This window comes from Argentina anserina, chromosome 6, assembly GCF_933775445.1.
Source record: "Argentina anserina chromosome 6, drPotAnse1.1, whole genome shotgun sequence".
NCBI classification, from domain to species: Eukaryota; Viridiplantae; Streptophyta; class Magnoliopsida; order Rosales; family Rosaceae; genus Argentina; species Argentina anserina.
The window spans coordinates 2,622,314-2,650,296 of NC_065877.1; the positions used below are offsets into that span (position 1 = coordinate 2,622,314).

The 27,983-nt window shown below is 39.2% G+C and overlaps 5 protein-coding genes across 5 annotated transcripts; 1 reads left to right on the forward strand and 4 right to left on the reverse strand.

Annotated features, from left to right (window-relative positions):
• Positions 1 to 4,132: 4,132 nt before the first annotated feature.
• Positions 4,133 to 7,190, reverse strand: LOC126798376 (putative protease Do-like 14). Its single transcript, XM_050525325.1, has 10 exons — positions 7,052 to 7,190; positions 6,861 to 6,945; positions 6,584 to 6,673; positions 6,191 to 6,474; positions 5,897 to 6,108; positions 5,576 to 5,663; positions 5,337 to 5,479; positions 5,112 to 5,232; positions 4,567 to 4,659; positions 4,133 to 4,284 (listed from the first exon to the last, which is right to left on the reverse strand). Exons 1-10 carry the CDS (start codon positions 7,064 to 7,066, stop codon positions 4,165 to 4,167), a joined length of 1,251 nt encoding a protein of 416 aa, XP_050381282.1. The 5' UTR covers positions 7,067 to 7,190; the 3' UTR covers positions 4,133 to 4,164.
• A 2,294-nt stretch (positions 7,191 to 9,484) lies between these two features.
• LOC126800810 (putative protease Do-like 14) lies at positions 9,485 to 12,828 on the reverse strand. The gene is given in 13 exon segments (XM_050528223.1): positions 9,485 to 9,547; positions 10,000 to 10,092; positions 10,258 to 10,369; positions 10,484 to 10,626; positions 10,751 to 10,806; positions 10,809 to 10,831; positions 11,100 to 11,239; positions 11,241 to 11,312; positions 12,026 to 12,167; positions 12,169 to 12,325; positions 12,410 to 12,481; positions 12,628 to 12,724; positions 12,814 to 12,828. Coding segments are annotated over 13 exon segments (1,185 nt in total).
• A 230-nt stretch (positions 12,829 to 13,058) lies between these two features.
• Positions 13,059 to 13,741, reverse strand: LOC126797967 (histone H2A.1). The gene is made up of 2 exons (XM_050524762.1): positions 13,501 to 13,741; positions 13,059 to 13,405 (listed from the first exon to the last, which is right to left on the reverse strand). Exons 1-2 carry the CDS (start codon positions 13,702 to 13,704, stop codon positions 13,166 to 13,168), a joined length of 444 nt encoding a protein of 147 aa, XP_050380719.1. The 5' UTR covers positions 13,705 to 13,741; the 3' UTR covers positions 13,059 to 13,165.
• A 4,867-nt stretch (positions 13,742 to 18,608) lies between these two features.
• On the forward strand, positions 18,609 to 20,342 carry LOC126798050 (cytochrome P450 89A2-like). The gene has a single exon (XM_050524872.1). The coding sequence runs from the start codon at positions 18,683 to 18,685 to the stop codon at positions 20,222 to 20,224; it is 1,542 nt and encodes a 513-aa protein (XP_050380829.1). The 5' UTR covers positions 18,609 to 18,682; the 3' UTR covers positions 20,225 to 20,342.
• Positions 20,343 to 21,463: 1,121 nt separating this feature from the next.
• Positions 21,464 to 27,558, reverse strand: LOC126798119 (ATP-dependent DNA helicase Q-like SIM). The gene is made up of 16 exons (XM_050524959.1): positions 27,390 to 27,558; positions 26,470 to 27,060; positions 26,163 to 26,382; positions 25,964 to 26,074; positions 25,479 to 25,668; positions 24,954 to 25,290; positions 24,647 to 24,879; positions 24,181 to 24,237; positions 23,620 to 23,700; positions 23,425 to 23,488; positions 23,111 to 23,210; positions 22,876 to 22,959; positions 22,634 to 22,721; positions 22,217 to 22,324; positions 22,031 to 22,123; positions 21,464 to 21,932 (listed from the first exon to the last, which is right to left on the reverse strand). The coding sequence occupies exons 2-16, from the start codon at positions 27,041 to 27,043 to the stop codon at positions 21,570 to 21,572; spliced, it is 2,703 nt and encodes a 900-aa protein (XP_050380916.1). The 5' UTR covers positions 27,044 to 27,060; positions 27,390 to 27,558; the 3' UTR covers positions 21,464 to 21,569.
• Between the last annotated feature and the right edge of the window lie 425 nt (positions 27,559 to 27,983).

Sequence of the window (27,983 nt, forward strand, 5' to 3'; positions counted from 1 at the left end):
CCTAGTGTGCTCGTTAAGTTCTTACAAGCTGATTACTTGAGATTTCTGAATTATCGGTTTTCATAGTAGAACTATCTACTTTTTTTTGTTTTTTCTTTGGGTTTTTTTTCTCGGCAATATTTTGGTCTAGTCCCACTTGCTGTGTATTTTATTTTATTTTCATTTTTTATTAATTAGAACCAGGCGTGGGGCTGGGCTTCCTAGCTTGGCTGGGTTCCAAACCCCTTTAAAAAATTGATACTTGGTTGTAGTAAAATTCATAAATTTAATAAATTTAATTAAAATAGTAAATACGATAAATCCGATATAATCTGATATATCTCTATTATATCATTATTTTACAAAATCGATACGATGACAATAACCGTTATTTAAACCACTGTTTGTACGTATTTTATTATATGAAGACAGTTTTCTTATAAGTTAAGAGAATGGACGTAACTAACTAATCTAGGGGAAACGTTACAAGTTCTAAATATAGTCGGATTTTCAATCATCTAGCTAGCTTCGTATGATATATACTTGCTTTCTAATTTAATTATCTTGCATGTAAGTCTTATAAAATTCAAGGGCTATCCGCAAATCTATAACCTATACGTACGTACTCTTACTTATGTTGCAAATTAACTTAACTAACTAGCAATGAAGTCATGGTTCTTATTCTATATGCATGCTATATATATAATAGCAATGAAGGTTTAGTAAAATGCATTAATATTTGTAAAACCCACTTAAACCAGTCAATATAATATAAGCCTAAATCCTAGCTAGAAGATCATAAAACTGAGTTGGTTAATCAGGAAACTTACCTGCTTATGCATGTAGTGCGTTGTTTGCAATTGCTCAGTAGAGGGCTTAGTGTTAAAAGATGATGAGCATTTCCAGAACAGAAAAAAACACTTGTGTGAGAGTCTTCATCTCTTGAGATTTTGTTCAGATAACACTTGTGTTTTACTCTAACTTACATGATCTCTCAGGTTGAGTCCAATCCATATGATTCAATACCGCGTACAGTACTCAAACAAATTGACTGTACTAAACATTCACGTGCATGTACAATCCCATATTATTCATTCATAATCTTCAATTCCAGATTGGGATCCCTTCCCGATTTTCGAAAGATTTCCTGGAAAGAGGGTTATCTGTGGATAGAGAATAGGTGATGATCTTGTACGTACACTGTTTTCCTGAACAGCCTTGCTTCTCAAGTTGGCTTAGCTTTGCTGTGTCCTTATAGTGATGCATGGTTAATTTTGTACTTTGAGATATATACTTCGTTCTTATCATGAGTTTTATCTTCTGGTTTTTGGAATCAGTTTTCCTGGAAAGACGCGTGTACTGGGAATATGTACGTCTTGATGAGCTTGTATTAGTACTGTACACTGTCCTCACTCCTCAACAATCTTCCAATCTCTCTTAGCAAACTTCTCGTTTTTCATAATTATATATGCATGGTTCACATGCACTTTGTGTTGGGTATCACTCAGCGGATTGAAAAACAAGATATGATATCGAGAATACAATTATAATAAGAAAAAATAAACACACTCAAAGACACAAGATTTAACGTGATTCTCTCACTTCTTAAGATACGTCCACAGGGCGTGATCCGATATTTCTTTACTATCAAGAATAGTGTGAACAAAATATAAGGTGTTTCACTCAAAGTTTATACCTAAACCCAAAACCTTTTAACCCTTGTACATCTCTCTCAACTCACGCTCTCAATTCCCGGTAAAGACAACTCTCTTACACAACACTCAATGAAGAATGAAATTCCTCCTAAACAAGAGAGTACACAAAACTCGGATGTTTCTCCACCGATTTTTCAATGCCAACATTCATAGCTATTTATAGCCAACTCTTGTCATGCTAACATAGAGAACACATTTATAAAGGAAAACCAAAGTCATATTTTCTTTCTTTTCCATTCAATGTTCTACACTAAAATAGTATCAAATTATTCCTAATAGTTTTTATACTCCATGCATTCCCACAATAACATTGTATGATTGTGGACTTGTTCTCATACATATTTCAAATATGGCTACACCATCCTAGCTATTTCTAGCTCTACATCATAATAAATGAGCTATTGCACATACATTTACTTTGTGTTTCAAATATGGTTGCACCACCCTAGCTATTTCTAGCTCTACATCACAATAAATGAGCTATTGCACATGCATTTACCTTGTGTTTATTGCAGCCAATTTCTTCCATTCAAACATTACTTCACTTGTAATAAATATGGCATTAATTTGAGCCACATCTCAACACTTTGAGTACTTCTTTGTTCTTATTATTCATGATGAACAGCTACAGTCATGTCCCAACTGATATCATATCCTAGTCATGGAGTCATGAGCAACCTACTTGCAACTTGCAAGAATGTGACCATTGTTCTGTTGCCCAGCAGTCTTTAGAATATTTTGTGTATATATGACATGAGCTCCACTGCATCAGTAGATCAGTTGTTGTCTTGACCTGATTGGTGTTCACTGATTGAATAAGTTCTCGTTGCATTAGTTGCTACCCTAGCTCAGTTTATATGTTTGAAATTTGGAGTTAAAATTTTGCTACAATGATTTTTTCAATTCGTCCGAACATGACTGATAAATTGACCAACTGATTGCGGGTTCCATAATTTTGCTAGCTATATAGCTTTGTCTTGGTTTGCTAGCTAATTTTGCGGGTTCCAAGTGTTCCATAATTGACTGAACTCCTCATCTTCTAAACCTGAGGACACTTGTCGCTGATGTTAACTTCCTTGAAGATGTTATGCAGTATTGGCTGGAAATACGGTAGAAGGAAATGGCCACCATGATTTAGTTTTTTTTCCACTTCCAACTATTCGGCCTGCAGAACAGTACTGGTTAAAGCATTGGAAGTCGCAGGTATGGAAGATGAGGAGTTCAGTCAGTTCGCAAAGCAGCTTATAGCGCAACTTTAAGAGATTTGCAAATGTCATGAACCTTCTCTTAGCAAAGACTAAGGGGAGACGAGGAGGAGTGTGTGCAACAGTGCCACTTAAATCCTAGCTTGAGTAGCTTCTGTGATGGTCCCTTGAAATCTTGATTGAGGGCTGTAGTTGTGTGCTGACTATACGAAACTAATAGCTTTTGTGATGCTTTGGTAGCATGCTAGTTTGAGAATTCAGTCAATTTTCATTAGTTTTCTACTACTGCTTTGTACTTCAATGAAGTTTTGAATGAGGATTTAGTTTGAACTGAAGGTGGTTATTTTATAAGGCATATGATTTACATCATTATGTTAGTTGGCTCAATGATTATTAAATTCAGTTTTAGAAGAATTTATTTACGGATAATCTAGAAAGGGATGACCCATTAGTTTCTTAACATTTCTTTCAAGTCATTACATTTCTTGCCTTTTTCATTTTTTATATCAATCATATCTCAACTACAAGTATCCTTGTTTCTAATATAAGGGATACTTTATGAACTCTACACACTTTTGGGCTAAAAACAAGAGAGGACATGAATCCTAACTCTTCCTCTATTTGAAAATGAAGTTGATATCCGTTATAATGTTATTCTATATGCATATTATAAAGGCAGCACAATCGGTCATTCGGATTAATGAAATTGCCTGACAACTCTGAAGAGGACAAATACACCTAATAATTGGATTAGATTAAATAAATTATTACTTGTTTCTCTACTCAAGTTTGATTTCTTTTAATTTCCTCTAATAGTTTATAGGTATGTAATTGGTTTTTATTCACCATATTCAATAAGTGCATGCATACTAGCAAATGATGAATTTTATCTCAATCATATTTGCATATAGTGGATTGATAGTACACTATCAGGTTGAAAGAAGAAACTTGCTAAAATGAATTACACATGTAAAAGAAATTCATGTTTGTAACAAACTAGTTTATTTTCATGATTTCATCTATCAAGCGTGAAAGCTCAATACTGCAAAGTCTGCAATCATTAATGCCAACATCAGTATCATGCATATATTACCAGACTGATAAGTAGTGATAGGAAAATGATGAATGGTTGCAAGAGATGTCGAATCGAATGCAGTTTGCTGGTCCAATCTATATCAATCAATTTTACTCTTTGACGTTCAGTTTTACAATCGAGTCATACACCAGCGCTAGTAAAACATACAGCCCCTGATACCTTCATTCATTCACATATCCGGATCAGATGACTCCTCTGGGATCACAGTCAGTGTCACCTGCTCATCCTTCACTCTTTTTACAACAACCTTCAAAGGTTCCCCAACTCTGTCTCCAACGATATCAATGATCTGCAACAAGTTCAACATTCACAATAATCATCAAATTTGCAGTACGAAATCAACAACAGTTTTAGCAGAACAAAAGAAGTTTTACATCCTTTACAACAGATTTGAAATTGTATGCTAAAAAAAAACGGTAGTACATGATAACTGCACAAGATATTGAATTCCTTTAATTTATAATTTTACTGTCTTCAACAGCAGCTATTCAGGAGAGATTTAAACGATTACAAACTTCATATATAACAATCATCCAAAAGAAGTTAATATTGACACAAAGGTGTTCAATACCTCATGAACAGTTTCAACAGTTTTTCCATCAAATTCAGAGACGATATCACCAGGTCGGAACCCAGCACGCTCACCGGGTGATCCAGGAGTTACCTGGCAAACAATTGAACAAATCATCAGGCAAGCGATCCATGCATCTACTCCTCAACATTAGTATCTTTACTCTTTAACAGGGTAAATTTCAGAATTACGCTTAAATCTATAATGTTAAAAATAGCTCAAGTGGCAAAAAGTACTTGTGAACTTTAAATGGCAGATAGCAAAGATTGTACTCTGTTCTTTCAGGAAAACAAAATAAGGTACTCTGAAGTGTTTGGTCTCTACCTCTCGAGAGGTCACTAGTACATAATGGGGTATCATCAGATATTACTCCAGAAGTCAAATAATTGTGTAAATATGTGCTTACCCACTTAGACTAGGAAACACCGCTTCAAATTATTTGATAAAAGGAACTGGACAAAGGATGAAACCTATGTGTATTTCCTACCAGAATACTACTACACGGATACATCCTTATAGGAATATAGAATGATCACAGTGCTTACCATAGGCACAAAGATTCCTTTCTTCACATTTGGAAATGCAGAACCTCTTTCTTCAAGCTGAGAGATTATTTTATCATTTAGCTCAATCATTTTAACTCCAAGCCAAGGCCGAACTACCCTCCTGCATTTGTTAGTCAGCTAGTATCACATTTGTTGTTAAGTTATCATAGAGGCCGACAACTTTCAGGTAATGAGTTCCAGAATGCAGCTGAACTACAAACTTACCCATTTTTCTTGAACTGATCCATAATTTTAAATACTGAATCAATTGGTACGGCAAAATTCAATCCAACAGCATTTCGCACCATCAAAACATTAACAGCAATAACTTCTCCATCCATATTCACTAAGGGCCCTCCCGAATTACCCTGCATCACTCAGATGGAGAGACCAGATTTATTGTGTGTACCCAAGGACAGGAGACAAGTTATAGAAATATATTTCGAGCCAATAGTTTGACATATCGGGTTGACTGAGCAATCTGTTTGGATGTACTCTCTATACTCTCTCCACCCACCAGGACGCATATCACTGTTTTTACGAGCAGCACAACTAGATGCAAGAGAGAAAACAATGCAATGACCCAGTTAACTTTAACTCTTCAACTTCCGAGCCCAAATTGCTTACTCCACCACAATCATTAATATTTGAAAAATAGAAGACTGAATTAAAAGGCAATTTGTTTTTGACTGTCGGCTATATGTAACTCTAGGATTCTGGTACTTCCGTTGGATAACCGCTAAAGAGATGACAAATTCTATAGAACTCACAACTGATCTACCTACCTTACAATACCAGCCGTGACAGAATTGCTGAATGTATATGGAGATCCAACAGCTATGACACACTCTCCTGGTTGAACTTTACTCGAGCGACCAAGTTCAGCTGATGGCAGTGGTGTGTTAGAATCCACCTTCACAATAGCAATGTCTGAATGTACATCTACATTCACCAGAGTACCCTCAAGTCTCCGGCCATCTTGCAAGTTTATTTCCACCTGTACAAATTGATCATACTTCAAAACCAAATACTAACTTCTATAGACATCACAATTTACAAAAGCTGGTATGGACTCCAACCTTCCCCTCATACGAATCTCCAAAATTTCCTAAATCAACAAAAGCATGAGCGCATGTCAAGACAGTCCCGTCCTTATCAATGATTGTTCCTGAGCAATTGCCCCTAGTTGGAGCATGAATATGAACCACAGCAGGGCTGACCTTGGCAAATGCATTGGCATACGTACGCTCTGGCCTCACCTCAGCTATGGGGTCACCAGAAGCATCACCTTTCATGGTGTCCGGTGGAAGAACCGAACCATCCTCCACCAAACCATCACTAAGACAATACATTGGAAGCAATCCTACAAATCACAAACCAAATTCATGAAAACAAGAAACAAATACCACAATGTTGCTTCCAAATGTGAACTCTACAGAAAAGAATGAAGGGACTACAGTCACTACACTAACCAAAGGGGCATTGATCCCATTGCTTTGATTTCCATGGAAGTAGCAATGATTCCCTGATCGGTGTAGGAATCGATCTCACCATCCACCATCCTGAAATTCAACCCACAACTATTATAAGATTGCTAAACACAAAGTCATAAACAGACTCGAATTCAAAGATTTGATCTTTTTCATTTGTTTCAATTGGGTTTAGGCTTCTACTTCCCAAGAACAAAAGATGGGCCCAGAAATAAAAACACCAAGCAAAAACCGTAAAGCCAAACAGTAATGAGCTCACTGGATTTTCCGGTGATGTTAGCGTACAACAGTGCCGAACCGGCGGCAGCCACGGCCAGAATCTGGTGTGGAGTTGAAAGCTTCCTCTGCCCAAATCAGATGAGAGAGAGTTTATGGAACAGTAAAAAAAACATAGAAGTCAATTTAACAAGAAGAGACTATAAATCAAGAGAGGGGTTTATGAGTGAAAACCAGAAATTGGTTCATGTTTGATGATGTAAGATTGTGAGCGAGGAATGACGATGGTTTTGGTTGGGGAAGCTCACTCTGTCACTCAGCTATAGTACTCTGCTCTTGAAACCCCGCCTTTTTTCTGGTGACGGTGTCAGGGTGCGTCTCCTGTCAGCTTCCTATTGGAGCTTTCAGAACTAAACGGAGAAGTAGAAATTACTTTCAAAACTTACTTCTTTTGTTTCTGTGGACTAGTTTCGATGGGCTTTGCACAGTTCTCTCCAGTTGGCCCATAACCATCTTCGGCCGGAAATTTTATCATGCTCGGTATGCTGCACCGGTCTATCATCTCGACTGCACGAAAGATGGAGAGATCAGCATTTGGATATGGTGGTGGTGAATGTGGGCGCTTAGTTGATCTACAACTTTGTTAAGATAACAACTACACGTGGTCGAGTTGATAAGATTGAAAGACTTAACTCATATAGAGGGTTAAAACTAAGCCATTGGTATTCCAATTTATCCTTAGGGAATTAATTATTCTTATAAAATCTACTGATAAGGATTAGCATTAGCCTCAGAGTATGGGTGGCATTCGGTTTAAACGGTTCAGTTTTGGGGTCAAACCGTAAACTAAATTGAAATAAAACTTCAGTTCGGTTCGGTTCGGTTTGGTTCGGTTTTCTTTTTTTAATTTTTTTTAATTTTTTAAAAATTCTAATTTCAAAATATTGTCGATCAACACCAATATATGTGATCAACATATATATTTAGGGACCATGTAAAAATTTCATCCATTTTGAACATAGTTTGATCGTCCATACTAACGATTAACCAAAAAAGAGGCGTTTTCACATAATAAAACCTCATTGACCGGGGCTTTGCCAAATGAGTTTCCTTGTTTCGACCACGCACGATCGATGACAAAAATTATGTGATTTCAAATATGTAAACAACTTTTCTCATTTGCATCTTGGTAATGGGTCCTCCCTTATGGTATATTAGTGTTGTTTTTGGTTTACTGGAAATTTCGACGGTCAAACGAAATCCGAATTGGATGAAATTTTAAAATGGTCACTAAATATATATACTGATCACATCGGATGGTATCGATCAATTCCGATAAGTTTCCTTCATATAGTCACTTCATAATGTGATAGTTTTATTATAACCCTAATATAAAAAGTTATGGTACATTAGTGGACACTTCGGCGATCGACAACTTCAGTTTGAAATATGGTCGATCGACACCAGTAGATGTGATCGGTATATATATTTAGGGAACCCGTAAAAATTTCGTCCGTTTTGAACATGGTTTGACTGTCCGTACCAACGGTCAACCAAAAAACATGCGTTTTCACATAATAAAACCCTCATTGACCGGGACTTTGCCAAATGAGTTTCCTTGTTTCGACCATGCACGATCGATAACAAAAATTATGTGACTTCAAATATAAACAACTTTTCTCATTCGCATCTTGGTAATGGGTCCTCCCTTAGGGTATATTAGTGTTGTTTTCGGTTTACCGGAAATTCCGACGGTTAAACGAGGTCCGAATTGGATGAAATTTTTACAAGGTGACTATATATACATATCAATCATATCGACTGGTGTCGATCGATCTTGAGAAGTTTTCTTCATATAATTGCTTCATATTGAGGCGGATTTAGTAATTACACATCCGCTTGTATATATATATATATATATATATATATGTGTGTGTGTTTGTTTTAGCAAAGTTATTTGAAACATACATATATGGGCATACATATAAACATAGATGATTATATATACATATATAACACTACAAAAGAGAAACATATAATTATATATAATATAAACTTAAAATCACATTAATCAAAACAAATATTCGGTAAGATAAACGTAAAACGACATTATTTTATAAATAATTCGGTTTTTCGGTTCGGTTCGGTTTCTTATGTGCCCAAACTGAAACCAAACCGATTAATTCGGTTCGGTTCGGTTTTTCTTGTGTTCGGTTCGGTTTTTTCCAGTTTCGATCCGGTTTTTTCGATTCGATTTTCGGTTTTTCGGTCTTAAGTGCCACCCCTACCTTAGGGCATGTAAATCCTTTGAGAAAACTAAATGTGGACTCGATAAAAGGAAGTTCAGATTATTTACAATTTTATTTCCATGATTTTGTTTGTTTTGCAAACTCGTCCCCCATGTTGCAATTCCATACACTACGGCCCTACTAACATCCCTATTTCCACTAACTTCATCAGAAAATGAAGTTCCTGCTGTTCTTCCCCTTTCACTTTTACACTGGTTCGTCATACAGACACATTTGTTTACACTGGTTCTTTACATTGGTAAAGAACATTCCACTCTGTGATTACAATGACTAAAGCGTAAGCTGTTGTCGGAGCACTGGGGGAGGGAGGGAGTTTCACAGTTAAAAACTTGTCATTTACACTCCTCTGCGATTACAGTTAAAGTGACCAACTACCTTCAGTGAGTGGTACTCCAAGTCTATGTCCCATTATTTCAGTGATCTGTCACAAATGCATCAATCATATTTACCGTCAGAAAACAGTATCATATATATACAACTAGCTAAGAGAATATTATCGGGGAAGTGATCAGAAACGGAGAAGCTTAAGTTTCTCAAGATCCAGATCTACAACTAAACACCCCCCAGTGTACAAGGACTTCTTTTAGTGTCCTATTTCTTTACACATATTACTGCATCCCTTATTGTGTATTAAACTTCTCTTGTTAGGTTAAGCAATCAGAACTTTAGATAGATCAATCGTCTTGCATACGCGACTATAATTAATACTTGTTGAACTCGATAGCTTCCATTTGCAAGTCCAGTTCATAGTCCATACTTCACATTCTCCCGCTATACTATCCACCCAAAGCACTTAACGAACGACTTGTTTTCTTAGTATGACCCAAAGTTCATGGCTTCAATTATAGTTTAAGGATTTAGAACTTGTTATACCATCAAGTTCATGGCAACAGGTTTTCCATCAAATTCGATAACAACATCACCAGGACGAAACCCAGCTCGCTCAGCAGGTGACCCAGGAGTTACCTAGTTTATCAAGGATAAGCAGTTACTGCAAAGCATGCATTGCTCGAGTACTGAAACCTAACATAGTAACATGCATAACATATTTCAACAGTGTACAATAATGAATTCAATAAGTTTTCCTTATTTATTTTATTAAAAAACGGTGAAAGCAAGTAGACTACACACCATAGGTACGAGAATTCCTCTTTTTAAACTTGGGAATGAACTATCTCTTTCTTTCAGCTATATATCATTTAGGTCAATCATCTTCAGTCCAAGCCAAGGCCGAACAACCCTCCTGCCAAACATGTCATCAATCTCACAATTGTAAAAAAATAATATATATATATATTATATATTAACAAGGTATACAATCTAAAACTAATCTACTCCTACACTGAAACAAACGTACCCATTTTTCTTGAAGTGATCCATTATTTTGGCAATTGAGTCGATTGGTACAGCAAAACTCAATCCATCTGCAGCAACTACTTTCATAATATTAACACCAATAACTTCTCCATCCATATTTACTAGAGGTCCGCCAGAATTCCCCTGCCTCATACAGATTAACTCTACCATTATAACCCAAGGAAGAACCCTAAGTCTGGACAGACATCCTTCTAACTTCAAAACCGTCAACAAGAAAATACGTGCAGAAAGGGGAAGAGATATATACTGGGTTAATTGCACAATCTGTCTGTAGGTACTCCCTCCGCAGTCCACCAATACCAAATCACTACTTTTCCGATCGACACAACTAGTTTAAAGGAAAATGACAAAAGGATTCGTTAACTTTTGCCCTCGCTAGAACAGAACACTGACTAACCCAGGCCATAATTATATTAAACCAATGCTGACTTGCTCTACAGCAAACATTCAAACAGTGAGCAATTTGCATATGATGAACATGATACAATAAAAAGCCAAGGTTATAAAGCTTCATTTAGTCATCATTTGTCCACATTGGACAACGGGCAAATGAAAAGGATCAAAATCTATATTACTCCTGATTACTATTGCTCTACCTTACAATACCAGCTGTGACGGTGTTCTGAAGTGAAAGTGGACAACCAACTGCTCTCACCCAATCCCCCGGTTGAAGTCTACTTGAAGTACCCAATTTTACTGTTGGAAGAGGGGTTTTCGAATTGATCTTCACAATAGCAAACATCAGACTGTAGATCTGCATTCACCACAGTACCCTCAAATGTCCTACCATCTTGCAAAGTTACACCAATCTCTAGCTCAGTGTAACTCCAATTCATCCCTCTCTTCTTTTCCAAATTGGAAGCGTCAAATAGGCTGGAAGCAAGCGTGGGCAATTTTCCTCCCCAGAATACCACCGGTCTTTCCCAGCATGCCCCATCCGCCTTTAATCGATTCCTAACAACTGATATAAACTCCCCTCCTCCACTTCGCGTCTGAGGCTCTGACGTCGTACCACTCGTGTTTAATGGCCTCCACTTACCGTGATCGGACCTCCGAGTTCCGATCACTCTCCGACACCTTCAACAAAACCGGAGGATCCACACCCGTCCGTCCATCTCAGAATGCTCATTCACCGTCCAGATCTCCCGTCCCAACCTCTTTCGGATCCGAATTCAACAAGAAGGCCTCCCGGATCCAGTCGGGCATTAACGAAACCACTCAGAAGATCTCACGCCTCGCTCAGTGTAACTCCAATTCATCCCTCTCTCTCTTCTTTTCCATGGTTTTAATTCGATTTGATTTTCATCACTTACAAGTTTGCCGACTTATTAACTGTCAAACACAATGATTATGATCCTTTCCCAAATAACTCATTCTACATACATTTTTACAGAATACTCAATAATGCAAGTGATTGAACCTGTTTTCCAATAAATAAGAGGAATTGTAGGACCATCTACGCAATCAATTGAAAATGCCAATGAAACAAGTAGGGGATCATTAGAGTCGTGTAATGTCTGACCTTCCCCTTTGATGAAGCTCTCAGCCCATGAAAATCAACCACAGCATGAGCACATGTTAGGATCGTGCCATCCTCATTGATTATAGTTCCAGAGCCTATACCCTTTCCAACACCAACCCCATAAATACCTACAAGGCTCAAAATCGACCTTTGCAGCAGCCTTTGCAATCATATCCTTGCCCGAACATCCAGAACATGGCTTCGAGCTCTCTTCAGCCGCAGAGAACCCAGACACATCCTTCCCTATGTCTGCCGAAGAACCCGAACTATTTGCAACAGAAAATAATGGAACAAGTCCTACAGAACAAGCACACACAAACACAATAACCAAAACGGAAAAACCAACACCAACTACATTCCACAATGTAATGAGGCAGTCAAAATGGTCAAGTGTTTGCCTCGGCAGTGATAGAGATTCACCCCATGGTGCAGGTATCGACACCGAGAACGAAGAATCTACACATTGAACAGGTTTATTACTTGAACCCAGTCTATTGAAACTGGTACACAAATCACTACCACCATTTCTCAATTCAACTACAAAACCAAAAGTGCACCTAAAAATCAAAAAATGAAATTTCAAGTGAAATAATAGCACTCACTAAAACTGTCGTTCCCTTTGGCGCATAAAAAAGCCGAACCAACGGCAGCTATGGCCAGAATCCGATGTCCGTTCCGGTTTGCAATCAGAACCCTCCTCTGAATTCCCAACATACAAATCAAACCACATATTCCAGCAATCACCAAAATTAAACTAAAAATGAATCTCACACTTGAGCAAACCATACCAGAAAATGACTCATTAGGTAGAGCTCAAAAACAAACTTCTGGACCCCTGGTCCTCAAATACCCTAAACCCAAGCTAAACCCTTCTTCTATACTCCTAAGATCGAGCTCTCTAGCTCTAGAATCCCCCTTTCCAATTCTCAAACCATTTTTGGGCTTGTTAGTTCGATTACTAATTAGCCTAAAACCCAATAAGCCCAACAACAATATCGACAGTTTGAAACTGTAAAACAAAGATTATCGCAGATTATATACGAAATGAAACCTATTTTATTTATGAACCAAACTGATTACAATATAATCAGAAACGAAACCCTACAACAACTTCTGTCACTAAAAAAACTACACGTCGTTTTAAGCGGCCTTCTTCGGCGATTTGAGTGCCTTGGGCGCCTTCTCCGCGGCGTCGGAGCGTGCGGTGCTCTTGGGAAGCAAGATCGGGTTGATGTTCGGAAGCACTCCACCGCTGGCGATGGTCACTCCGGCCAAAAGCTTTCCCAGCTCCTCGTCGTTCCTCACCGCCAATAGCACGTGCCTCGGGTTGATCCTCGTCTTCTTGTTGTCACGTGCCGCGTTCCCGGCGAGCTCCAGCACCTGAGATAAATTACCAAAAAGGACACCATCAGAAAAACTGGAGACTCATATTTCAATTAGACATAATTGGATCTGAGAGTGAGTTGATTAATTACCTCGGCGGCGAGATATTCGAGGACGGCGGCGAGGTAGATGGGAGCGCCGGACCCGGTTCGCTGGGCGTAGCGGCCCTTTTTCAAGAAGCGGGCGATACGGCCGACGGGGAATTGGAGGCCGGCCTTGATGGACTTGGAGACCGATTTCTTCCGGTCGCCGCCTTTTCGTCCTCCGGCGCCTCTGGTGACCTTTGTGGCTTCCATTTCTGAGAAATTAGGGTTTGAATCGGAGAGGAGTGAAGTGGAGATTTTGGAGCGGTGAGATTTGAATTTGCGAAATGGAGGGGCTATTTATAGGAGTAGTGCCACGCTGGCGATCCGTATGGTTTGGATTTGGCCAATGGGCTTGTTTTGAGTGAAGGGAGTGGGTGGCTGAGATATGAGAGTGGATGTGAGAATCGACGGCTTAAAGATAAGACACGCTGGCGATCTGCGGCTTTTTCTTTCTGCCTCTGGGAAAGGTTTGGGTTTCGGATTTTCAGATTTTACCACCCTTGATTAGAGCTAGATCCAAATGAATAACATTCTCTCTCGAAAACTTTGGAAAACCAATTGGGACGCATAATTTGTTTAGACCATCAAAACGCCTACCTAATTAGGGCAATCCACATTGGCGTGGGCAACCTAGTTGATCCAGCACCTCACAAGGCTGACAGCCACTCCGTTTAGCAGTCACCACCCCACAACCATAGACCAGCCTAGTGCCACAACACCCATCTAGCTTTGAATTCTGAATTTTCAGAATTGGCACCGTACCGTATTCTCCATACCATACGTCCATACCCCCTTTGAATTGGGTTAGGGCACATACAACGTGCGTGGAGCCGTGAACTCCTAACACTCGTAGCAAAGAAAATAAAAATGACGTGTCGTCTCTTATTTTGGTTACATGCTACGAAGTACGAACCAACCCACCATTTCGTCAGGGATATAATGTATGTCTCTTGTTGTAACTGAGTGAACCAAGCTCGACTCAAAATAGATTTATTGTGACACATTAGTTGTTTAATTAATTATTATCGTGTTACTACATGATCACAATTGATTTGTACTTACACTTAGCAAATCGTTTTCACAATATATATGTTTGGGAACCAAACAAGGTTCAATGACTAGACACCAAGTGCATGTTTGTTTGCGGGTATTAACTAGGATAGTGTTATATAAGGAGTATAAAATAGTTAGTCCCGTGTTTGGTGCTAACATGTATAAAATTAAATAGCCTATTAGCCTTACTTAAGGCCATGTGTAACGCCCTGAATCTTTTATAATTCCTTACGATTTTACGTTTATTATTTGGGATTCTTATAAAAAAGTCACTTTTGACACCCAAAATTAGAAAAAAGTCACTTAAGTTTACAAAATTATAAAAAAGTCGGGCTCTTAAAACTATTAAAATGTTGCCCATAATTATATATATATATATATATATTTACGACTGTGCCATTGATCCAAAATTAAAAAACAATTCGAATTTTTCGTCGGCAGTCTAAAAACTGAGACGTACGGAGATAAAGCATGAGGCGCGATCTGCGACAGAGCCCTAAGCTAGTATCAAAGATTTTAGGCTCTGATTCAGGTTAATTAAGCCTAGATCCAAGTCGCTGCACTAGGCATGGAGCTCCAAGACGAGAGTCAGAGTTGTTGAGGAAGGAGTGGATCGACAGGAGTAGCGGCGGCACTGGGTTGTCATCGAAGCTTGTAGCGGAGGCTCAAAACGTTGTCTTGGAGCAAGGAGCCTTAGAAATTGAAATTTGAATTGGCAGAGGATCTGAATACGGCGTCATTTGGAGGTTAGGTGCATGGGTGAGTGGGATTTTGGGGTCAAATTTGTGAGACCTAATTGGGAAAAGAGGGAAAGATGGGAGTTTGAATTGGATCGGAGGAAATTTGGATGAAGATGGGAATTTAAGTTGCATTCACACCTTGGGTTTGCTCTATATTTGAGTTGCGTGGATGATATTTGAGTTGCGTGGTTAGACCAAGACAATGTTGATTTTTTTTGTATGGAAGAGTGATGCCTGATGTTTATTGTTGTAGGGAAACTTACTGGTTGATGGTGTATTCAGTGGATAAGACAACCAACATTTAACACGGCTTGAAATTTTGGAGGAACTTAAGTCCCTCTTGAATTTATTAACATTGTGTTGGCATTTTTCGAAGAATCTGTTTTCTTTGTTTTTAGAAGAGATTGGTTATTCCGAAGAGAATGTTCTTCTTCAGGAACCCAAAGATGGAGTAAATCTTGTTTCAATACCAAAGCAGTAGGTGTGACAGTGTCTATGACAACGTCTGTGATAGCTTCTGTGACAGGAGCTGTGACAGCGTCTGTGACATGCCGAGAGGAAATGTTGAAATATGTGAAATTTTGTTAAAATTCAAATAAGATTTGTATGACAGTGGGTGTGAACGTTAATGTAAATAGATAGTGTGACAGCTTCTGTAACACTGGGTGTGACAGGAGGTGTGACAGTTAGTGTAATAGGTAGTGTGATAGTGGTTGTGACAAGTAGTGTGACAGAGGTTGTGACAGTGAGTGTAAATAGATAGTGTGATAGCAGTTGTGACAGTAGGTGTGACAGTGTCTATGACAGCGTCTGTGACAGGAGCTGTGACATGCCGAGAAAAAATGTAGAAATATGTGAAATTTTGATAAAATTCAAATGAGATTGGTATAAGTATGCTCAGAATGAAGAGAATATCAGTAATTAGGGAACCTTGAGCTTCAGTTTTGCTGGAATTGCTTGAAGTACCGTCATTGATGGCGGCAACTCTTTGTGATGTTTGTTGCACTTTGTACGGTTGGTCAATTCAGAGTGGGTAGTATATCAAATGAAAGAGGGGAGTGAGATCTTTCTAACGGTACTAATTTCGTCAAAATTTATCGCTGGACGAGAAAGTTATGGCCGAAATTGGAAAAAAATGAAAAAAAGAAAAAGAGTAAGAAAGGGCAAAATAGTCCATAAAATATTTTTAAAGTGACTTTTTTCTAATTTTGTTGACCTTTTTATAATTTTCACTTAAATGTGATGACTTTTTTATAATTAATTCATAAGTATTGACTTTTTTCAAATATAAGTTAGGAGATGTTACCTTTTTATAATTTACCCTTATTTTTTTACTCGGATTGAGAATCGTACTAAATGTAACAACTCTAAAAATTGACTTTTTTTATGCGTAAGTTTTTCAAGAAAACTTCATTCACAAAAGTATTTGGGTATTTTTGGAATTTAGTATAAATAGGGGGATTAAATGGGAGAAAATTAGAAAAATCAGAAAATTCAAATATTTCTTGTCACTGTTCATTCTGATCTCCCCCGACCCCGTCGCCTTCCTCTGCCGACTCTGTCGTCGTCCGGTCGAGCTAGGGCTGCGCACTGGTCTCAAACGAAATGTGACTTAATCCCCTACATTTCTGGGTTGGTAGCAGCACATGTCTCGCTGCCGTGAAGGAGCGGTGCCGCCCGAAAGTTCCGCCACCGCCGTACCTTTTTTCCGTTAAAGCTCTCTCCTCCGGCCGCCATGGCTTAAATTTCTTGAGGGGTTTTGAAGGTCTCATCTCCAACAACAAACCCTTCAAAGGATTTGAACCAATTCGCGTTGAGGTAATCGATGTTTTGAAATTCTAGGGTTTGTGAATAGTGCCGCTTTTGTGTTCTTCATAAATTGGACTGTTTAGGCTTGGATTTAGACTTTGTTGTGAACTAAAAAGTTATTAGAAATGTCGAGTAGATTGTGTTGATAAAATTTGGTAACGATCGGAGGTCACCGGAACAGTGGCGGCGCAGCCACTACCGGCGGCGCGTGTGGTAGTTTATGGAGTAGTGAGTTGCTCCATTGTCTCGATATTAGGGTTTATTTTGGGGCTGGTCGTGTCACCATGTTCTCAAATTCACCACCTTAAGGGGCGTTAAACTGAGTACGTTTTTTCCTCACCCTTAAATAGCGAGGTCACTAATATAGAGCGCTCAAACATTTTTCTTCTTCTTTTCTCAACAGAGCATCGTCTTCAGCAACATGTAATTTCATCTATTTATGTCTCTCTCTCTTTTCTACTTGATTTATTCTTTCTCTTCTGTGATATGTCCATGGATGGTTTATCTCGTAGAAGAAGAAAAAAAACTGAAATTTGGGATTAGGGATTTGTTGGGAAGCTGATAGCTTTTTCTTGTTGATGTCTTATTGGGTTCTTCATTAATATGATGTTGGCGGGGTTATTAGCAAGAATTAAATTGAAACTTTAGCCAGTTGAGCTCATGAACGCACACCTTACTTGCAACATCAATTGAATCAATTGAACTTCTGAATCTTTTGTCCGCTCAACACAACTTGCAACATCCTTGCACCATCCTCCTCCCTCAATATGAACTGACCAATTGTTAATACATGCACCAAATCCCTTATATTAGTTTCAAAGAACAATAAGACTGACCATCATATGATTTTCTTATATGCTGTCCCAAGTGTGAATGTAAAGCAATCAATATTCTTATATGATCATATATAAATAAATAAACTGAATGATTCAGATTTGTAAATATGAAGTTGGTCTTCACTTGGTATTCTCTTTTTTTTTTTTCAGTGGTCTTCAAATAGGGGGTTAGTTTGGTTTAAGACACTCTCATGAGCGTAGGATAGTATTTAGTGAGATACACACTAAAGAGGGGTACCAAACGTGCACCAACACTCCTATCTAAGCAATCGCAAGCAAATCTTCAAATTTTGAGAAAAAAACAATACGCAATGACACCCCAACGTAAACAAACATACGTGATTACGTGATCATAATAACCTCAAAAACAATAACAACAACAAAAAAGTGGGAAAGTAACGTACGTAAACAACTCATGTTTACCAATTGACAAAGGGGTGACAAAGATGTAAATATTTCACGATCAGAACCAACATTATTACACTTGGTTAGTGTTGTCACTTTGGTCGACTCGAAAACTAACACCACCAAAATTCCAAAACATTGTTAGTTTGTTACCCACTCAACATCACTATACGTCAACAAATACATCATAGACTCCCCATCCCCCAAAACCCTGTATTCTGTTCGCTTTCCCTGCACCATATATCTACACGTAAATGAGACCTCACCGTCTCGCCTATATCTTTCGTCACCTTTCTCACAATTCTAATCACAACTCCATCCCCACCACCACCCAAAAACCCCGCCATGGAAACCACCTGGCTCCTCCTCCTCCTCACCACCACCCTCCTCCTCTCCCTCTTCCTCGCCCTCCTCCTCCTCAAACCCACCAACAAGCTCCCCCCGGGACCCACCAACGTCCCCATCCTCAGCAGCCTCCTCTTCCTCCGCAAATCCTTCTCCGAGCTCGAGCCCATCATCCGCAACCTCCACTGCCGCTACGGCCCCATCATCTCCCTCCGCATCGGGTCCCGCCCCGCCGTCTTCATCTCCTCCCGCCGCCTCGCCCACCACGCCCTCGTCCAAAACGGCGCCGTCTTCGCCGACCGCCCCCCTGCCTTACCCACCAACAAAGTCATCAGCAGTGACCAGCACAACATCAGCGCCGCTTTCTACGGCCCCACGTGGCGCCTCCTCCGCCGAAACCTCACCTCCGAAATCCTCCACCCTTCCCGCGTCAAATCCTACTCCCACGCCCGTAAATGGGTCCTCCACATCCTCTCCAACCGCCTAACCGAATCCCAGTCCGAAAAATCCGACGCCGGAATCAGAGTCGTTGATCATTTCCAGTACGCCATGTTCTGCTTACTAGTCCTCATGTGCTTCGGGGACAAGCTCGACGAAGCCACCATCCGTCAAATCGAAACCGTCCAGCGGCGGTTGCTGCTCGCTTTCGGCCGGTTTAATCTACTCAATTTCTGGCCTGCCTTAACCAAAATAGTCCTCAAGAAGAAATGGGAGGAGTTCTTTCGCATCCGAAAAGACCAGGAACAAGTACTTATACCTTTGATTCGAGCACGAAAGGAGTCGAAATTAATCAGTAATGATTATCATGGCGATAATGTTATGTCCTACGTCGACACGCTGTGGCGGCTTGAGCTTCCTGATGAGAAGAGGAAGCTGACCGAAGACGAAATGGTTAGCCTATGCTCGGAGTTTCTCAATGCCGGAACGGACACTACTTCCACAGCGTTGCAGTGGATCATGGCGAATGTCGTGAAGTATCCGGCTGTGCAGGAGAGGCTTGTGGAGGAAGTTAGAAGCGTTGTGGAGGAAACGGAGGAGGAGGTGAAGGAGGAGGTGAAGGAGGAGGACTTGCAGAAGATGCCGTATTTGAAGGCGGTGATCTTGGAGGGTTTAAGGCGCCACCCGCCGGCGCATTTCGTGCTGCCGCATTCGGTTAGTCAGGATGTGGTTTTGGATGGTTACTTGGTGCCGAAGAAAGGGACGGTGAATTTCATGGTGGCGGATATGGGGTGGGATCCGGAGGTGTGGGAGGACCCTATGGAATTTAAGCCGGAGAGATTCTTGAGTGGCGGTGCGGGTGAAGGGGTGGATATAACTGGGAGTAGGGAGATTAAGATGATGCCGTTTGGGGTTGGGAGGAGGATTTGTCCCGGACTTGGTTTGGCTGTTCTTCATCTCGAGTATTTCGTGGCGAATTTGGTGTGGAAATTCGAGTGGAGAGGTGTGGAGGAAGAGGAGGTTGATTTTTCGGAGAAGCAGGAGTTTACTATGGTTATGAGGAATCCATTGAAGGCTCGCATTGCACCAAGATTGAAGAAATGAATGAAGGTTTCTGGCTTCCTCTGTTTATGAACCTAGCTAATGCTATGTAAATGTGGTTTACGAATCAATAGCAGTATTATTGCTCCAATTACTTATCAAGTCTTACGGCTTTGTCACTCTTACTGGCTTATTGTTCAAATACTTAACTTCTATAGAGCTCCTAGTATTGGTTTAAATCCTGACCTATATAGGAAAATCCTCTGATGGCTGCCTCAACACCAATTAGAAGCTCCAAACAGCCAAACCTTCTAAATTTTTTGAAAATCTACTACAAGTGCGGAAATTATTATGTATATGATTATGATATATGCCAGCATCCTGACAAGTTCATTAGTCATTACACAAAGAACTGTATTGATTCATTGGCGGTGTAAACTTGTAAATTTACAAATTAATGTGACAAGAATCACATGATCTATCTCAAAACAGTACACAATAATTGTTACTTGAGGATCAAGGATGTGAAGCCTACAGATTAAGTAGCTGATCACCTGGAAAAGAGCCAAGGACTTTCAACTGCATCCTCCTCAACTGAGTAGCGAAGTCCAAGGCCTCATTCGCGGCAGCTCGAGCACCGGCCAATCCCTCTTCAAGCTCCTTGTTTGTCAAGTAAAACGAGCACATTTGACTCAACATACGATCATGCCTCTCTTGATACTTGGCCACCCTTTCTTCCGCTTGGTGTAAAGTTTCAGTGATGATCCTTAGTTTCTCTGCTGTGACCTGTTGCCTGTGCCACTTCTTCACATTCGGCACAACGAGAACGAGCGACGTAGAGAAGCCGATTGCGACCAAAACCACACGGCCAAAATCCATGGAGTTGTTCATGACTTCCTATGTGGTTTGATGGAAATGAGATATAAATGAGAAGAAGATGCTTCCTTTGAATGATGGAGGTTCAATCCTTTTGGAGTACTCACGGGGGTTTGCCATGTTAACTAGTAAAGGGATATTCTTTGCGTTTCTCTTTTGTTTTATATTCTCAAACAATCCCAATTCTCTAACCAAACCTTACGTGACAGTGTGGAAAATATGGTGGTGAAGCCACAGATGTTATGAAACCAAAAAACCGTGGGAGGGTACTATGATACCACTACACCAGATGCGCTTTACATTTGGGTGATGAAAAAACAGGTTTAACTGCTCAAAATCTGTGTTACCATCTTGGGAAGTTCCCTAACATGCCTAGAAAAGGAGGCTCATGATCCTAAATAACCATAAGATGGCAAAATCTTTGATGAGAACAATTTCTGTATTGAATCAAAGGATATTGGGATCCGCTACAATGTACATTGTCAATAGCTACTACACATTTTACATGCTAATTAGAAAACAATCTAATGATTTATGACCTCAGTCTGATACTTTGTTTAGAGAGTTTAGCCTGTATTCTACCTCGAACAGTTCTAACACTTTGACTATCTGCACTTGATTTTCTCTTTCGTTGCTTTCGTGATTTTCGTTTTCCTCTAGTACCAAAAGAGCTTTGCGGGCTTCTGTTCTGTCGAAAACTATCTAACCGCTGACGTCGGATCTCAGGATCTGCCCAGCCTTTTCCCCACTCTGAGAAAGAGGAGAAAGATTTGGGCATGCTTGCCGAGAGTAGCATATCTGCTTCAGGGTGAACATAGAAATTTTGCTCCTTCTCGGATTGCAGAAACTTCAGGCCAAGTTCTGCTATCGTGGGGAACTTCAGTTGAACATGTGTCTACAAAGAATTTTCAGTTTAAAGTCTGAGTCAGAGTGACCAAGGATTTGAGCAGAAGCATAACACAATCATCTTCCAGTGACGAAAGGAGTGTATACCTTATCATCTCCCTCTCTGACGAACCCTTTACCTTCCATAATTCGGAGAAGACCTTGCCACCAAAGCAGCTCAGTTGCCATAAACTGTTGAGACTGCAGATGGTTGCCATTTGCAATTATATGGCGATTACCAAACTTTGTTTTATAATTTCAATTGCATCTTCACATGCACAAAGAGAGAAGTACCTGCTCTCTTATTTTTCTGACAAGCATCTTGAGATTGAGTCTCCCTGTATAGCTCTCACACCTAATATCACTACTCATGGCATCATCATTTTTGTATCTGTTTTGTCTCTGAAACCACATTCCCACGTCAGTAAAAATATGATCTGTTTTAGAAACACAGATGCATAAGTATAAGCTATCTGAAGCTGTTAGTCACTTTCTAACATGGCCAAAAACTTATCGTCATGCACACAGTAGAAAATTGCAATGTATTTGAAAGACAATAGGGGTAATAAGAACTTTTAGTACAAAACAGATGACAGGATGCTGAAGCCAGAATAAAATAAACTGTTTTGCGTCTGTCCATCACCATAACATTTACATGTCAACAATAATTAATGTGTAGACCTTGAAAAATTTTCACTTCAGCAAACTTACATCATGAGCAGCAATAACCTGCATTAAGACATCTACCTCCTTCCTAAAATTCTGCATTTCTGGAGGTCCGTTAACACAGACATCACACCTATGTTACAGGGAAAAGTTTAATGAGCATAAAAGATTCAGCTATGTTTAATTGCAAGATGTCCAAAAAAAATCTTGTGGGTGGGTTTCAGAAGGAAAAAAGACAAAAACTAATCTGATAAATACAACCTCAATAGAGAAGAGATGATACATACGAGAGACACTTGTCATAACTGAAGTCCTCCCCAAAGTACTCCACAAGTTTTTTAGCCCGACAGCATGAGGAAGTCATTCCATACCTGCAAGTACACAAATGAATAAATAATACATATGTATTTGTTTGATGCGTGTGTGCATGCAAGCTTGTGAAGTTATCACGCTGGCAGAAAACAAAAGATAAGAGTGGAGACGAAGCAAGGAGATGTATTGAGCATTGGAATGATTGGATACCTGAAACAGTCAGATAACATTCGATATGCTTGCTTGGTCTGCTCTTCACTTCTTCGACTTGGCAAAAGTGACGGTGCTCTTGTCAAGTTTGCAAATAAAACTGTTAAGTAAAGCAGACAGGTCTTAGTTAGGTAGAGATCATATTCAAGATGTGGAGACCACAAAAAGGGAAAAACTGTTGGTAATCTTCTATCAACTAAGAAACAAGAAAAGGTAGCTCCGAAACAATAGTCGCCACAAACATGGGAAAAACTATGTTAAAGACTTAAGTTCATCCTAGCTCACTCTTATACTGAAGAGAAAAGTGAACTTACTGCAGTCAGCTAATTTGCCATCCCTTCCTGCTCGACCTGCTTCTTGATAGTATGCTTCCAGACTCTGGACAAATTTAAATTTAGTACTAATCTGAGAGAAACGATGGCATAATAAAAGTGAAATAGTAAGTAGTTGTGTCTGAACAAAGAAACATAATACACTTATATTGAGGCAAAGATTAGGAAAAATAGAACCTGTGGCCAACCATAATGGATGATTCTTCGGACATTTAACTTGTCAATTCCCATTCCAAAAGCAATTGTTGCCACGACAACCTACAAGTGAGGGGTCATTTAGTTACTTTCAAAATAAACAGTTGGACCTTGCTTATGGCCTTATGGTATGAAAAAAAAATGAAAATATAGAACAGCCTGCCTTAATGGATTCATAGAGAAGTTCAGTCTCAGCGCAAAAGTACACTACAAGTTTCCTAACACTACCCACAGGTTCTCCTCAATAATCTGTTTTACAATTCAAAAAGACTGATACATCATCAAAACAAGGATCACTGAAGACTGCCAAATTAACAAAGGAAACCTTAAATTGCTGTTTAAAATATAGTTGACGCATGCTGCACATAGTTAAATTCCCTAAGATGAAGTCTAATATATGCGACAGCATCTTCATACTTTTCAAATGTGATATATAAACACAAAAGAAAAAAAGAAACAAATAAAAAAATACACACAAAAACAAGCACAGAAAAATATCAGATTCCGCATTTCCAGTATCTTCCATGACTCCAAAAATCATACCTCTAATGTACTTTCCTGAAACATCTTGTGAACCTGCCTAAGACGTGATTTTGGCAACTGCAGAAAATGAAACCCACATATAAGTTGCTTAGCAAACAGGCACAGAGTTTGAAGCAGCATGGAGACACTTATGTTAGACAAATTAACAATCAGAACTCAAGAATTCATTCAATTGGTCAATCTATCAACAATATTTATCCCCACATGTATGAAAATTACTGTAACTTTCAGCTATTAAACCACTTTCCAGATCCCAACATCTTTCCACATCATTTAGACTAAACAAAAATTTCATCATAAGGATGCATAAATGAGAACATCACAACACATACTAGTGCCCTAGAATGTTTGGTAACAGCAAGAACAGAATTCGTAAGGAGCTAATAGATTTGTTCAGTAGGCAGACAGATTAAGAGAACCCTACACTATACTGTAAGAAAGAACAAAAGCAATCTGCATGACGTACCCCTGCGTTATAGGCAGCAGCCTTCACTCCACAGCTGCAAAGATAAGTTGCAACTTTCACCGTTTGTTTTCTAGTAGGAACATATATGATAGTTGATCCTTTCTCTAGAGGCTGTTGCAGAAGTCTCCATCTATCTTCCAGCTGACTTGGCAAATCAAGTACCTCATATGTAGTTTCTTTTTTAGTATTCATGTCCTCACAAAGAGGTAGTCCACAGAATTCGCCACAGCTGACTGCAAGTATGGAAATGATCAGTGCACTGCACAACAGTCAATCAGTCATAAATATGTCAAACAGATGAACTTACCATCCCAATCATTCACACTCTGAAAGACATCAACGTCATTTTCCAAGTAATCAACTGACAATTCTCTTCCCTTTGAAGTGCTTGGACCATTTTCGTGGAATGAATTTGCTTCATCATATCTGTCAGAATTGTCATCCTCAATATTGTCCATATCATTCTCTGAAATGCAATCAGCCTCTGACATACTACTGTTAGATGAGCTGTCCAGCAATTGGTGTACATCCTCTGTGATGATTGTTTGTTTCTTCTCACTTTGTCCTCTTTTGCCCGTATACATGTCTATCAAGTCATGGAAATCATTCTCATATGATGATATTGATGTTCTACTATGTTGTACCTGTATGAATTAAATAATGGATGAAGTAAAAAATGGAAATGAATCGTCAGAAAGCTTTGGATGTATACATGCAGAACCTTACTGATCCTGCAGATAATTTATGTAAAGAACCCAAGAATATGCCCAAGAACACCAAAAAGAAAGAGGGTGGAATAAGACAGAAACATGTGATAAAATTAAATACTTACCCTGAACCTTAGATTTGGCCGGAAAAATGAAGTGAGCACAACTTTTGTTTCCTTTGACATGGATAATGTCTTCAGAATGTCTTCACGAACCTTAATTGTGGCAGTCGCAGTCAATGCCATCAGTGGTATGTCGAACTTTAAGAATTTCAAATTCCTAGCACTGAAGTTCTTTCGTAACTCGGACAATCTCCTAAAACATTTAAAAAATTCATATGTCAAGGGGTCAAGCACAGCAAGGACAAAATAGAGGCAGTTAACCAGATAAGAAATCAAGAATAATGATAAAAACAATATTAAAACCAAACAGAGGAGATAACATATCATTGGCTTATTCTCTTGATTGAGCCAAAAATGACAGCTTTTCTGTTCACAGGATCAATGGTAGATTGATGTCACTATTATGTGAGCAAAGTCATCTATTCTTCATCCATATATCCAGCCACAACAGCAGTAGTAATATATTTGTATACAGATATCTCACATACCTGTAGTCGGGCCGAAAATCATGGCCCCACTTTGAAACACAATGGACTTCATCAATTGCAAAAAGAGCAATTCCACGAATTTCTGCCAACTTTTGGAGTTGTTTTATTAGTCTGCAGCATGGTAGATTACAATTTTCAGTCTGAGAACTTCAGCAAGACATTAGTCAAACACAAAAAATGTAGGAATAAAGTTCCTTACCTTAAGATAGTTTCAGGGCAAACATATATTATGTTGTACATGCCTCTCATTGCTTTATTTTCCACAGTACTATCAGGTTGTCCAGACCCAAGAAAGCAAGCAGAAACTCCATGTTTTGCCAGCTTTAAGCACTGATCATGCATCAAGCTTATCAACGGTGAAATGACAACGACCACTTTCCCTGTCAACAATGCTGGAATCTGGAAACATAAAGATTTTCCTGCCGAAGGTAATAACTAATAAGTTATAGTCACCTGCGTGGTAAAAAATCAATAAACAGATACAACATGAAGGTAGATAATGATACCAGATCCTGTTGCAGAAAGAACAAGCGTATCTTGGTGAGCCAACCAAGCATCTAAGACCTCCTTCTGGAAAGGTTTCAATGATACAAAACCAAAATGCTTCTGCAAGAGACTGTCAACTCTCTTCTCCCAATCTGAACCAATATCTAGGCAATCAACCAGAGGCATATCTGATAAAACTTCAATGCTGTCCACACCAGAAAGAGGTTCGACACATTGTTCTACAGGACCACACACCATCTCTGATACAGTAACATCAGATACTACATCAGTCTTCCTCCGTTTAGGTCCACTCGAGGATTGGAAATGGTCCAGGATGCTGGACTGCCGTATCTGACCCAACGGTTTTGAGGCAGGCAAAGCTCTTTTCCGAGGAGCCTTTGCCTGGCTTGTGGAACATCTAGAACTACTTGACGCACTCCGATTACCTCTACAACAACCATTCAGTATAAACTCCAATGCATCATCAAATGATGCCCCTACTTCTTTTACAGCTTCTACTGCATTGGAATTCTCGAAACCCATTTCAAGCAATTTGGCAATGACTTCATCACCTGAAACGCCATTGCCACTCATGGTATGCAAATTGCTCGCTAGCCACAAAGTTTAGAAACATCCAAATTCAAAACTGCACTAGACATGAAATCTACAACTCCAAATCCAATAAAGCATTGAACTTTATTTGACCCAATTCAATTTCTTGATAAGAAAGACAAACCCAATACGGATATGAAACTGGGTTTACACATTGCAGCTTAAAGACCATTTCTTTATCAATTTCTACGTTGTCTATGCAAATCAAACCGCGAAAGATATCTAGAATAATTGAATGATTTAAATCGTTGGACAATTCAATGAAACTAAATTGAAGAAATATGAAAGAGGATTGAGGATCCAAAAGGGTAAAAGAGAACGCACTTACTCGAGGTATTCAGAGCGAGAGGAAGAAACGTCGGTGACCCTGAGAACTGAACCCGCCAAACACAAGAAACTGGGGAATTTTGAAGGCCTGGGTTTCATATTTCCTTCTCTTTAGCGCACGGCATGTCGTGCAACAACGATTAGATGTTGAGTCACGTGCATTTCCGCATATGTCTAGCGCTAGCAAGCTCAATTAGAACTCGAGTCACGATTAGATGTTGCTAATATGTGTAGTAAATCTCACTTACTCTGTTGCAATCTAGTCTGTTACTCTATCTATTTTTTTTTTTTAATTATTATATGTCTTTTAGTTAAATAATTCAAGTATATAGTTTCATATCATGATATCAGAACATATAATATATTTATGATATAACATTGATAAAATGCATTGAAATGTTGTTCATTAGATATCTAATAATGTTTAATATTACATAGATGACGTACGACTAATGATAAAATCACAATAAATGTAACAGTTCAGTCCACATAGTTGAGGGTATTGTCCGATTTGGGCTCATTGACCCACATGGTTTTGTTCTTGAGGTAACGTCTCAAAACATGTCTCATTATGGAAAGTTGAACCTGCTCATAT